A 13,681-nucleotide genomic window follows, 5' to 3' on the forward strand; every position below is an offset into this window, starting at 1 on the left:
TCTATCTATCTATCTATCTATCTATCTATCTATCTATCTATCTATCTATCTATCTATCTATCTATCTATCTATCTATCTATCTATCTATCTATCTGAGCTTGTTTAGAATGGTGAACCTCATCATAATAAAAGTAAAGACTAATGAGTGTACAGAGTTTGTCTCCTGCCATTAACGTTTGGCATTTCAGTAACATATAAATATAAAAACAAGCACTGATAGTTTATTCTGTGTGATTTGTGCAACTTTGATCTCTGTTAGTGATGTGGACAGCTGAGTCGACAGAAATCCACTCAGTCGAACCAAATTTCACGATGATGTATCTAAACGTTTCAGTCTGGACTGTTGCACCGACAGACTGGCTGGCATCGTTATTCCCAGAAACCACCGCGTGGCTTTGTGGCTGAAGATGTAAATGCCTCTTTTCACTACAGGATCCGACATGTTTTCTTTTTCTTTGTCAGTTGAAGATCCAGATCCAACAGCAAAGCCAGGAAATTTCTGTTGGGGTAGATGGCTCTTTTCTGGATCAGCTTCTGCAAAGCCTGTTTGAGTGGGAGATGATGGTAGATCATGAGGTATGCCAAAACCAAGGTCGATGACCGGCTCATTCCCATGATGCAGTGCACCAGAACTTTCCCTGAAGAACAGGCAAGATGAAGGGAGGGATGTGAAGAAAGGATTAGCGAGAAGCCTCAGACTTATTAATATCATACATGACTGCCCGTCTCACGCTGTGGTCTTTCTTTTTCCCTGCTGCGAGCTAAAAATAGTGCCTACAATTCACTCTTTGTTCATTTAAGGTCCCTTTGCAGACTGGGCCCAACTGTCTCCTTAATCCCAACCCGTCCGCTGCTTGATAGCTTCTTTGAAAAGAGCCATGGTCACATTATATACCTAAATTCTGCAAGGTAAGACTCTTATTATTACAGCTGGCTGAAAATACACTTAAAGCTGTCTTACATTGTGCTGACAGGTGACATTGAAAGGACAGCGTGGTGGGAGAATTTGAGTGGAATGAGTGGGTTTACTGTAATAAGGATTTGCAGAGTTAAATAAAAGATGTGATATACAGGGATTTGAGAAAGGAAAACTGTAGCACTTGTAATACTATATTAAAAGCCTCAAGGAGTCTTACCATCAGGTGACTTCAGAGCTTTGTGAATGAAATCGGCTGCAGGCTGAAAGTAAACATCCAGATCAAAGTGTGTCGAGTCATCTGCTGGAATGCCACAATACACAAAGTCGTTGCCATAAAAGCTTTGGTTCCCTATGCTGCCTCGCTTGGAGTGAGCAGCGTTTAATACATGAGTTATACCTAATTTCAGCAAGGCAGCCTTGTTTTGGGCTACTGCCCTAGCAAGACAAAGAGACAGAAAGAGGTTCAAGACTTATGGGAACTCTACGCATCACAGCACAATGATTTTTATGCCAGAATGAAACAATACGTGGAAGCAGTTATGTCAAAGAAAACAGCCTTTGCAAGGCAACCGAATCATCTGAAATAAAAGTACATACTTACACATTTCCTATGTATATGTTCGGCCACACTTCGTCAATTTGATTGAGGTGCAGCTTGCAAGAGTCCAAAAGCTTCTGCAAATCCTTCACACTTAGATATTCTTTTCTCTTGCTTCTCAGCGCTGACATTTTAAAATCCAAATCCCTTGTCTTGGATCGATCACTGGTCCAAATGTTTGTTGTTTTAAAGCGGTTCCCCGTCTTTCTCCGGCTCAAGATGATGTGTACGAGCAGGTGTTTATCTGCTATCACTGGACAGTTACCCAATTTAGTACATAACCTAGCGTGTAGTCTTACTCGTGCAGAGGGCAGAACAACAAACACTGCAGCCGGGGCTTGTACTTTTCACACCACGGCGCGACTGAGATTTAATAAGCCTCAAACAGATGAATCATGCCATAAACGAGCAATAACTAAATGTAATTATGGGCAAAATGTTTAAGTGAAGTGATTATGCTGTGTGACAGAAAGTCCAGTGTAATTTGGCAGTTATAGAAGAGAAAGAGGGTAACAGCTTCATGCAGCTAGTTTACGCTCTGACGCAAATATCATGTGAAAGCAAAGTGGAAATTGAAAAAAAAAGAGAGAGAAAAGAGCTTTGCTGTGGGCTGTTCATGACATTAAACAGCCTCTCATACTGTGCAAATGTCTATTTTAACTCCTCTATTATGTTGCAGGTCAATTTCACCCATTTTAGCTTTAAAAAACTAATTAACTTCTCCCTCGCACCATGAAATGTAATGACTTTTCTTCATTCGGAGTCATGAATGTGTATGTAAAATGTGGGTGCAGTGGCGTGTTGTTGAATACCAGTACCAATGTTGGATGCAGAATCAGTCAATAAATGTCTCCGGGTCATTTTTAACCTGGAGACGGTTATTGATTGATAATTCAAAGTGCTGCTTCTCCTTGTTGAAGACTCTAGAGTGGTGTGAAAATGTGGGGGGGAATGCAGCTGAATATGTATGTGAAACTTTAAGAATGTGATCCATAAATGCTAGAGAAAGAGTAGTTTGACAAGCATGGTGCGATTGTGCGTTTGTTCCCCTTTGAGCTTTCTGGTTGAGAAGCTCTTTTACAACCATTTTAAGAATAGTTATTCTCTACAAGAGACACTTAAGAATGAGCTCCAGACAATTTACCAGACACTAAGAATTAGCTTTTGTTCTCGAGAACAGCGGTAATGTAGAGGGAGATGTTTCTGAGCCGTTGGTGATTCAGGATTTCTGTGAAGAGGATTCTTCTTGCTAAGAGACCATTGAAATCAAAAGACTGTCAGGCTGCATAGTCACTTTCGTCGGAGGAAACCCAAAGCACATTGTCACATTCCAAAGACCTGTGTTATCTGAAAAAGTTCCCCAGCCTGCTAGGTTTTGATGCACACAGCCATCACCAGCGGGGATGGAGGGAGCCCATTATACCTGAGACTCGGAGGCAAGGTTGAATCTTTATTTATTTTTTTTCTCTCTTCTAATGTGCAAAAAAGTTAGGTGTGCAAAATTCTGAACAGATTTCCCCATTATCAGCTGCAAGGAATGTGATACATGCTGAAGAGACACGTGAAGGCTGCTGTGCTTTGTCTCGTTAATAAGATAATGAAACCGCCACCACTTGCTGGAAATGCCAGAAAATAAAACCTTGATCCTTGGTTTTAAGATGTGTTTTTTTTAATGTGATAACAATGGAAATTCAACTGCTAAAATCTCTTGTGAGGTTTTCCAGGATGCATTTAACCAGGGTCCTTTCATCATGTGTCCACATATGCCCTTGACAGGGATGCCATGTAGGAAAATGTGCCATTAGCAAAGGATTTAGTGTTCCTTTTTTGTCTTGTCCTTTGACATTTTGCATCACTTTGACTTGCTAATCTTAACAGTGTTTTTGTTTATTTATCATTCCTTAGCTAGCTTAGCAAGTCAGGAGTGTGGCAACAGACCAACATAATGTCTGTGCAGTGGCTCTTTGACCTTCTAGTGGCAATAAAAGTGAAGCTATCCTTATTAGCTGAATCCTCATGTTGGTGTTGTTTCTACATCATCATAACAGTGTTGGTTAAGGATCAACATTGTCTGCACATTCAGTTAGCATAAGCCAAGAAGTTGCTAATGCTGTTAAAAACTGTTACTAGCAAACCAACATGAGTAACCGAAAGCAAAGTTACCCTTATTAGCTGAAAGGTTTCACTTTCTAAAATAAAACCTGTTGTTGTTTCTATAGATGATTGTCCAGACTGAAAATTCAGTTAGCATTTTAACATCATTAGCGAAGAAGTTAGCTAATGCTGTTAAAAAATGTTGCTAGCAAACCAACATGAGTAACCTAAATTTGCCGGGAAACATATATACCTATACATATATTATATAAATTAAACACTTGGACGGCTTACCATTTGATTCAGGAGTGACTTTTATATTATTAAAAAATCACCATGACCATCTTATATAATGTTTTACTTTTATAGTATTCCATTTCTGCCAACAAATAATGATTATGATTTATTTTATTAGTATAATTATTAGTGGAACTGATTAAAACAATCAGCTGGAGATTTGAAGACAGAATCAACAACTTTAAATGAAGAACACATTCAAAGATAGAGTATAGACAGGATCAAAGAGCCTCATGATGATCAAGTTCATCACCTTGGTCCAATATTTGCTACAGTCACGAATGTCTCATCTGTAGATAACAGGTGATAATGTTAATCTGTTGTTTACAGGTACTTAGTCATGAAGCACCACTTGAGAAGAACTGTGGATTTGACCTGATGACATTAGTTCATGAGAGTCAACAATAAAAAGTTCCTGAGGGGATCACAGTGTCTGGACAAATTTCGGTTCAATTCATCCAATAATTTTTGGAGACATTTTACCCCAAATCACAATTGTGGTAACAAAATAAAATTTAGGACATCTGCAAAAGAACTGCTAATATACTGATAAAAAAAAAGGCTTCCATGGTGTACTGGTTATGTTGTTTCAAAATAAAAGTTTTATGTAAGTTTTTGTACTTACCAAGTACCCCCCCCCCCAAAAAAAACTAAATAAATAAATAAAAATGAATAGGTTTAAAATGAAAACACACTGCAGATTAATTTCACCTGCAGCACATTGGATAAAAGCTTCTTCAACACAACACTAAGGTTAAATAAAAACAATATCTCATATTCAGTCCCTTAAATTGATTCTGCCCAGAGGAGAGTTCATTACATTGATCTCCTATTAAGACGCGGGTCGATATTATATAGAGATGCCGCATAATTCACATCAAACACAGCGCCAGAGTTGTGGGGGAAATACATTTGATTAGATTCCATTCCTGAAACAAACTGATTAAAGTCAAAGCACAGCATTTCCTTCAACTGACACAGTCATCAAGTCTCTCATTTGTCTGGAGAAAAAGCTGTTTTGAGGTTATGTGCATTAGAAGATCTTTATTTTTTGAAGCGGTCATGAAGTCTTTTGCAGTTTCATATCCAAAGCACGAAGCTGTTTAAGGAATCCTCTGTTTGGGAAGATCCACCTGCGCTCTTTGACCTTATTGATTGCATCTAGGAGCGTGTAATTGTGGTGGATCATTAGGTAGGCCAGGACGATGGAGGCAGACCTGCTCACGCCAACAGCACAGTGGACGAGAACTCGAGCTGGAGAGGAAGGAGAAGAAAAATATCACGGTGAGCATAAAGCATGTGGTCGATAAGGGATGAGACGAGTGAGAGGTCGGCGGAGGCTGACATTAAACATGATGGGTATTTACCACTTGTCGTGTCAAGTGCGTTATGAATATACTCAGCAGAGGGAAAGAAATATCGAGAGAGGTCAAAAGACGGTGAGTCATCTGCAGGCACTCCATAATAATCCACGGTGGATCCATAGAAGTAGTGACTCCCCTGACAGTGCGTCTTCCCATGAGCTGCATTCACAACATGGGTGATTCCCAGCTTCCACAGGCTGTAGCGATCATTAGCTACTGACCTACAAAGAAAAAAGCAATCAGTCTTTCTAACTGGTAATTGATCTAGGCTGATTATGTTGTATAAGCCATCAAGAGCAATTTTAAAGACTTACATATCTCCAATGAACAGGTTAGGCCAAACTTCATCAACATGATTACCAAACCTTTTACCTCCATACAAAATCTTCTCAAGGTCTTTCACAGAAGGAGAGGCAGGAGAAGCTGCACTATTTTCCTGCAGATTGTTCATTGTTGACCACATGCATATCCCTATGTATGATTTATTCTCTCAACATTTATTTTCAAACTGTTAAACCTTCACTGAGACCACGGTGGCAGCCACAGACAAGGACAGGTGTTGCTGTTCTAAAATTAAAACAGTGACCTACCTTACTCTGAATGTAGGCCAGCTTTACATCTCTAAATGTTTTTTTAAAGTACATTTTATGTCAACTCATAATTTCTAATTTTATCAGTTGCAAAAATACATATAGTTGTGGTCAGAAGTTTACACTCATCATGCTCATTATTGTCATTGTCCTTTTGGGTTTTGAATGATTTATTTAAAGTGTTCTTTTTTCACGGTGGAATGATTGTACAGCATGCATTTTAATTTATTAAAAAAACGAGAATTGAGGACACATGTTTGAATCTATTTTGGATATTATCTAATCCACAGAGGGCCACATGTATAGAAACTGGCTCAAATATATAAATACACCCCAACTAATTTTGGTTTAACGTCTCCTAGCAAATAACCACAACTCTATTTAATGTTTTTGGTCATACCATTTCACACGTAAGAACGGTGTAGTACCACCTGTTCACCATAGAGTGTCACTGTTTCACTGTTGTTCCGAGTTTTCTTTTAGCGTGCGCCGCTATTCTGGACATTACCGCCTTGTGTTGTCAACAGGACTCCTAGCTAGCGCAAAGCCTGGGCGTAATGATGTCCAGCAAACTCGTGTCACTAAAGCAAATGCTAATAAGGTTTCTTCTGATTCTTGTGAGATGTCACTTCGTTAGTTAGCCGGAGAGATATATTCTGTGTCATCTTCTGTTACATCTCAGAGCTGGTGAGTGACCGCAAAGCACACGCATTGATTGAGCTAGCACCAGTGAGCTAGCAGTCTTTAGTATTAAGCTGAGTTAGCCCCGTGGGCAGGGGTGCATGTGGATGCTTTCATGTTTATCTCTGGCGTATTTGTCTTTACATACTAATAGGCCAGATAGTTGCCTGACAAAATACTGAGATAAGTTAACTTCGGAGTATACAAAGAGCTTCTAAGCCCGATTTAAATGCTAGCCAGTGATATATTTAAATGGGTTAATTATATGGGTTATTGCAGGTCGACTGTAGTTGCTGGACTGTTTATTTAAAATATTTTATCAAAAAAACACAGAAACGTGTTGCTTTCTTGTCAGTCCAAGGAGCAGACTGTTGAGGCAGCGTTTATTTCGGTTAATAATGAAGTTAGAAATAGTCATAATGTCTTTTAATGTGACTAGGACAATAATACCTTGGGATTTAATTGACTGTTTGGCCTGGGATAACATGTAGCTGCTCCTTCACTTACATTGTAGGGTGTGGTTTCCATTGTGCCTTAGGAAATCCTTGCCAGTACTTGCGTCATATAACTGCATAAGTTGTGATTACCCAGATTTCCTGTGTAACTCAGGATTTGTCTTAAATTTGTTTATCACCTATAATTTTGTCACAAAATGGATGTATTTTCTGTCTGCGCAGCAGTCTTGCATAGTGTCTTTAAAGTTACTACTGCTGATTCAGAGCAAATAAACTGTGCCTTAAGCTAATCCTGAATATTATTTTTGCATGGTGTTTTGGAAGCCAATAAGGAACTGATACTGCTGAACTTAAATGTGGCTGTTCTTCTTTTTAGCCTTTGGTGTCAGGAGGAAATGACCCAGCTGAGTGTCCGTCGTTGGACACCTAAGCATGTTGCCAAGTGGTTGAAGGAAGAGGGCTTCTGCGACTATGTGGACCTGCTGTGCAACAAGCACCGGCTGGATGGCACCAGTCTGCTCGCCCTCAGTGAGTACGACCTCCGCTCGCCGCCTCTGGAGCTCAAGGTGCTGGGGGACATCAAGCGGCTAATGGTCTCCATTCGGAAACTTCAGAAACAGAACATTGATTTATTGGAGGAGCTGGGTCTTCCCTATGATGGCCACTCTCCCACCGGTTCCGGAGGCAGTTTGGACTGGTTGTGTAACGGAGACCCGGGGAGAGACTGCGACAGCACTGACACAGCACCAGTGGGAGAGGAGTATCACCAGTACACTAATGGAAAGTACAAGCAGCAGATGCGGCGCCTCGATCCCGAGTACTGGAAGACGGTGCTTAGCTCTGTCTATGTGGTGTTCGTGTTTGGGTTTACATCCTTCGTCATGGTCATCGTGCACGAGAGGGTCCCTGACATGCGCACATACCCTCCGCTCCCAGATATTTTTCTAGACAGGTGGGTGTGATCGCTCACAAGAGCTTTCTTAAATTTTCTTACAACTTTCTTACAACTTACAACAAAAACGTTAATCACCTCTGAAATTCCACAAATGATGATGTTTGAGTATCACACCAAATCGCTGACATTATAACTGCCCTAATTCCTTATAGCGTGTTTCTATTATTGTCCTCATATACTCCTGATGTGCTCGCTGAGGTTCAAAAAGACCTTCGAGGATTGTTTATAAGGTGACCTACTTTTGTTTATGACCAGCTTTGGGCTTTTCATGAAATGAAAACTTACCAGGAGAGATTATTTCAAGGAATTTCCAGTGTGTGTTTGGCAAGACACTGAGGCAAATTATTCAGGCTAGTTAATTATCTCCAAAAGAGATATCTTGGGAGATAACATCTATATGCATTGAAATGATTTATTAAAACTAATATACCAAAACACCAAACTAATTTTTCTGTCATGTTTGTTGTAAGATGTTAAGCAACATCAGCTATAAATGCTCACTTTCAATCTGTTATTTCAGCACTGATGTTGTCCTTTTCCGCAGTGTGCCTAGAATACCCTGGGCATTCGCCATGGCCGAGGCATGTGGAGTGATCCTCTGTAACATCTGGATGCTGGTTCTGCTGCTCCATAAACACAGGTCAGTAGGTGCTCTGAATGATCCCAGGAGCCTGTCAGTAGCACAGGAAACTCACATTTGACTACTTCTAGGTCCATTCTCTTGCGGCGGATGTGCAGCCTCATGGGGACGGTGTTCATGCTGCGCTGTATCACCATGTTTGTCACTTCCCTGTCTGTTCCAGGACAGCACCTGCAGTGTTCAGGAAAGGTAACGCATCTTTTTTTCTCTTTTTCTCATGTATCAGATCTCTTTGCAAGATTAGAGTATTGCCTGTTTCCTTCTAGATGTACGGCGACATGTGGGCCAAACTACAGCGAGCTGTGGCCATCTGGAGCGGTTTTGGGATGACACTGACAGGGGTTCACACATGTGGCGACTACATGTTCAGTGGCCACACTGTGGTCCTTACCATGCTCAACTTCTTTGTCACAGAATGTGAGTAGCTTCTGTTTCTGTTTTCTGTGAGGAGGAAAACACACTTGTGCTAAGATGAGATGAAAAGGCCTTGGAATAACTTGGAATTATAATTGGAAAATGAGCAATGATTTCAAAACTAATCCCTAAAACCCCTCATTTTGTAAGTAAATAAACATTTTAGACATTAACTAACACATGTGAGAGAATTTGTATGTTTCCAGGTTAATGTATTCCAAACCATATTAGTCCATTAGCCAACAGCTAACTGATCTAATTTATTTGAAGAGTTTCAGTCAGGTGTCAGAACTCATCACAGTACACAATAAGGCATAAATGAAGGTCACAAATGATCTTCTTATGGCTTCTGACAGTGAACTTATTTCTGTGCTTATCCTGCTAAATGTCAGTGCAGTTTTCGATACTACCGACAGCAATATTTTATTACAGCGATTACACCATGCTAGAGGAATTAAAAATGCTGCATTGCAGTGGTTGGACTCATATCTACCTAATAGACACCAATTTGTTCATGTAAAATGGGGAATCTTCTTCATGCAATAAGGTAAATTATGGAGTTCCACAGGGCTTTGTGCTGGGGCCAATTCTATTTACATTATACATGCTTCCCTTAGGCAGTATCATTCGAAGCATAACATACATTTTTGTTGCTGTGCAGTTGATGCCCAGCTTTATTTATCCACAAAGCCAGATATGACACACCACTTAGTTAAACTTAAGGAATGTCTTACAGACATAAAGACCTGGGTGACCTCAAATTTCTTGCTTCTAAATTCAGATAAAACTGAGGTTATTGAACTTGGCCCTTACCTTCTATAAATCCTGTTAAACATGCTGTCATATTAGATGCTTGCTCTGGGTGGCAGTACCTTGGCCAACAGTAACACTGTGTGGAAACTTGGGAGTCAGGTTTACCATGATATGACCTTAAATGTGCATATATGTTCAAGGAATGCATAGGACGGGTGAATTGGTCCTATATAATTAAAACTTGATTTAAAAAAAAATATTGTTGCTTTATTAATTTCAATCCAAGTCTAAAGAGCACTATTATTATGTACACAGTACAATAAACCCTATAGTGGTAGTAAATGATAAAGCAGACATAGATTAGCCATATTTGGAGAAGGTGTCCCTATGTTGCCACCCAGTGTCCGCTACTGGTACTGCAAGTATTTCTTGAAAATTAATAATAAACCTATTATAGTTGTTTCCATTGAAATATTTTTAGTCTTTGATTCTGCTAGAGAAACTTTGTATGATTCATCCTCAGTTCCAGTGTCTGTAGCAAGCCATTTCAGCTCCTCCTCCTGTAGAGCCACCCTTCTTTCTTTCTGATTTAAACAAAAAGCTTGAATAGCAGGTAGGAGTGGCTGAGAGCTTTGTGCCTGAGACGAGCCACAAGCAGAAAAAATATTTTTACATTAAATATGTGAATGAAAATAACTTTAACAGACTTAACAATGTGCCACATTTTAGAATGGAATCACATAAAGTGCTCAGTAACGCTCTTCCGTCTTTGATTTACACAGACACTCCAAGAAGTTGGAATTTTATCCACACTTTGTCCTGGGTGCTCAACCTCTTCGGCATCTTCTTCATCCTGGCTGCGCATGAACACTACTCCATTGACGTGTTCATAGCCTTCTACATCACTACCAGACTCTTCCTGTACTACCACACCCTAGCTAACACTCGGGCCTACCAGCAGAGCCGGAGAGCTCGCATCTGGTTCCCCATGTTCTCCTTCTTTGAGTGCAATGTCAACGGGCCGGTCCCCAACGAGTACTGCTGGCCTTTTTCTAGACCTGCTGTGCTAAAGAGGCTGATCGGATAATAAGCAGCCTGCAGCAGTACTGTTAGACACAGACAGTGTTCTTTTGTCTGCTTTGTCAAGTTGCCAACTGAGGCGGTGTGTGAAAAAGACGCCTAATATGAGCCGCACAAGGCCTGATGGAATACACAGAGCCATATCCTTTTAAATTTTAGGATTTAGCTCCTAACCTGCTTTTATTGTCTTTTTTTAAACAAAAAAACCTGCAGAGTTTCTAAAAGGCCCCATCCCAGTTTGATTTTACAATACAATGACATCTGTTACAGACTGTTTGGATAGCAAGAAAATTATGAAATAAATTCTCATTTAAAAATGCATCTAAACCTTTACAGGAAACTGTGCAATTAAGATATCTGGATCTGGATTCTTGAGTTTTTCCTCATATCCCACATTTGAGTTCTAAAAAACGATGTATGTATGTATCTGTATGGACCACTGTTAAAGCAATATGTATAGATTCATATTATGTTATATAGAAAAACATAATTTGTCATCATGTTTGTTCAATCTTCTGCATTCCTTTATAACACGCTGACATTTTGACAGCATTACTAAAGACTGAAACAGAAATTCATGGCTCCTTTTCAGATAAACGACATACACCGAATCTTGTGTCTTTAGTCATGACATCGCCTGCTATTTCCTAGAAAATATGCATTTAAGGAAATGACATTATCAGCCAAAAAAGTTAGAATAAAGTTTTATCCAGCTGTCTTAAACATAGTTCCATTTGCCAATTACCTGGAGTGTTACTGTGATACATTTCTCTGTGAAGAATTATTCCAAACTGTTCATGTTTACTGTTGAATATATGTATAGGTTTTTTAAGAAGTTCACATTCAGTGTAAACTACTAGACTTAGACCAAGTGCAACAACCTTTTCTTGATATTAATTCTTTGATGTTAATATGTAGTAAACAGATGCTGAAATTTGTATTTGTTTAGATTAATTTATTCCATTTTATAAATGTCAATAGGTATTTTTATATTCTGTGTACAAGGTTGCAGCAATGTGCACATAGAGAATTATGTTTACAGTTGCTTCAAACTCTGTATTCGTTGGAAACACGTTATTTAATTTACATATTCCAGCTTGTCCTGTACATTTCATTGAGAGAATCGTAAAAGATCATCGTCATTGCAGCATGTTAGAAACATGACTCTGAGTGGAGTTAACAGTCTTAACACATCCCTTCACTGAAGAAGTAGGATGTGTTTATGTGCTACTGTAGAGCCATTAAACTTCTTGTCCCGACAGTCATTTCCATCAATAAAGAGCTGAAACAGGAGTTTCCTTTCCTTTTTTATTTATCTATTTATTTTGCCCCACTTGCTGTACGACCACCTGGGGAATGCGCGCTGTTGCCAAAGCTTAAGAGCAATCATTTGGAAAATTGACAGGCGGAGTTAAATGTGTATTTTATTGTTACAGGGCACTGCTTTAGGTATTAAAGAGCGACTTGTGTTGACATGGTGGCAACCTGAAGTATACTGCGCCCACAGACCGGAATCTAGCCTAACACAATTTTCCTCTAATTTCCTACACCAAGCTTGATTGGCAGGATGCCCTTACTCCAGGGCAACTTGGGTTCAACATAGTTTTCAATACATTCATGTTACAGTCAACATTTTAATTTGTAAAGATAAAACTCAGTGGCCCGTGAGCCACCATGGGCTCCAAATGACAAAGTGGCAAATTACAAAAAACATTCAAGAAACTCAGAGAAGGGCCCAGACCCGCAAAAAACAAAGCATATGCTGAGCGCTTACTGAACAGGGATAAAACCAAATAACCCCCTTTAAACCCCAACAGCCTTCAGATGGTATTTATTCACTCGCCCTGGAATGATTAATACTGTGTCATGAATATAACAAGACCCACAATGCTGATAAAAACATGCTCCTAAAGTCTGTAATCAGTAGTGAGTAACAAAAGTCCTTGAATATGGTCCCACACGCAGTCTTTTTCTTAATGTGTCCTAGTCCATTAGAGTTATAACCACAGCAGCTGAAATGTCCAATTAAATATCAGGTTAAAAGTCCAACAAAAAGAAGGGAGAAACCATATCTTTATGTCTCTGTGGAAGTCAATGGGAAAGATACTGGGCTATTCACAGAGCTGCTTTGAGCCTCATCACTTGCTTCAGAGGCCTCAGCAGTCTCTACCTGTTCATCCGGCTCACCATCACCACATAGTCCACTGCAAGGACCTCAAGTGGTGTTGTAATATTGCTGAATGTCACTAGGTACTGGATACCTTTAACCAGTGTGCACCGCTTGCACTGCCGAGCCAGTCCTCCTCAACAGACTGAGGGTGCTCTTTGCACTGAAATGCCCCCCATGTTCATGTTGGCTCTTGCATACCTTATGTTGCAAGGGTTCTAGGACAATGAGCTGCTGAATCTCTTCCCCATCATGGAGTCTTTGTGTGTATACCACACGCTGATAAAGCCTAAGGTGATCAAATAGCTGGTAAAGTCGCCTTTCATCAAGTGCTGATATGTGAAGTTCAGCACATGGAAAAAATGTCCTCATCTGTGTCCTCCCCTTATAGGTTCTTCCTGGTATGGAATCTTGGAGCCATCCCCATTAGTGTTGTCCTGTCCGGCTTTGCAACACTCTTCAAAGTTATACTGGCAAAGCTGTACTACCAGTCGCTGCTCACCAGTCCTCAGATTAGCATAATGGGTTGTACAAGGGAGTGTGGTCTTTTGCTGCTGTGGCCCATCTGCTTCAAGCCTTCTTCATTCTTGGGTTGTAACAAGTGGTTATTTGAGTCCCTTCGGGAAGCTTAAATCGGTATGGCCTTTCTCCTGCACTTTGTCATCAACAAAGC

The 13,681-nt window shown here is 40.0% G+C and overlaps 3 protein-coding genes across 3 annotated transcripts; 1 reads left to right on the forward strand and 2 right to left on the reverse strand.

Moving 5' to 3' along the window:
* Positions 1–40: 40 nt before the first annotated feature.
* LOC102292436 (dual specificity protein phosphatase 13) lies at positions 41–1,803 on the reverse strand. The gene is made up of 3 exons (XM_005919615.2): positions 1,522–1,803; positions 1,138–1,355; positions 41–639 (listed from the first exon to the last, which is right to left on the reverse strand). Exons 1-3 carry the CDS (start codon positions 1,647–1,649, stop codon positions 428–430), a joined length of 558 nt encoding a protein of 185 aa, XP_005919677.1. The 5' UTR covers positions 1,650–1,803; the 3' UTR covers positions 41–427.
* Positions 1,804–4,593: 2,790 nt separating this feature from the next.
* si:ch211-223p8.8 (dual specificity protein phosphatase 13A family protein) lies at positions 4,594–5,724 on the reverse strand. Its single transcript, XM_042219771.1, has 3 exons — positions 5,646–5,724; positions 5,277–5,582; positions 4,594–5,163 (listed from the first exon to the last, which is right to left on the reverse strand). Exons 1-3 carry the CDS (start codon positions 5,722–5,724, stop codon positions 4,970–4,972), a joined length of 579 nt encoding a protein of 192 aa, XP_042075705.1. The 3' UTR covers positions 4,594–4,969.
* Positions 5,725–6,355: 631 nt separating this feature from the next.
* samd8 (sterile alpha motif domain containing 8) lies at positions 6,356–12,134 on the forward strand. Its single transcript, XM_005919613.2, has 6 exons — positions 6,356–6,550; positions 7,376–7,951; positions 8,499–8,594; positions 8,666–8,783; positions 8,861–9,011; positions 10,544–12,134. Exons 2-6 carry the CDS (start codon positions 7,395–7,397, stop codon positions 10,846–10,848), a joined length of 1,227 nt encoding a protein of 408 aa, XP_005919675.1. The 5' UTR covers positions 6,356–6,550; positions 7,376–7,394; the 3' UTR covers positions 10,849–12,134.
* The last annotated feature ends 1,547 nt before the right edge of the window (positions 12,135–13,681 follow it).

The sequence above is a fragment of the Haplochromis burtoni genome, unplaced genomic scaffold, assembly GCF_018398535.1.
Source record: "Haplochromis burtoni strain Fernald_Lab_line unplaced genomic scaffold, NCSU_Asbu1 Contig_37, whole genome shotgun sequence".
NCBI classification, from domain to species: Eukaryota; Metazoa; Chordata; class Actinopteri; order Cichliformes; family Cichlidae; genus Haplochromis; species Haplochromis burtoni.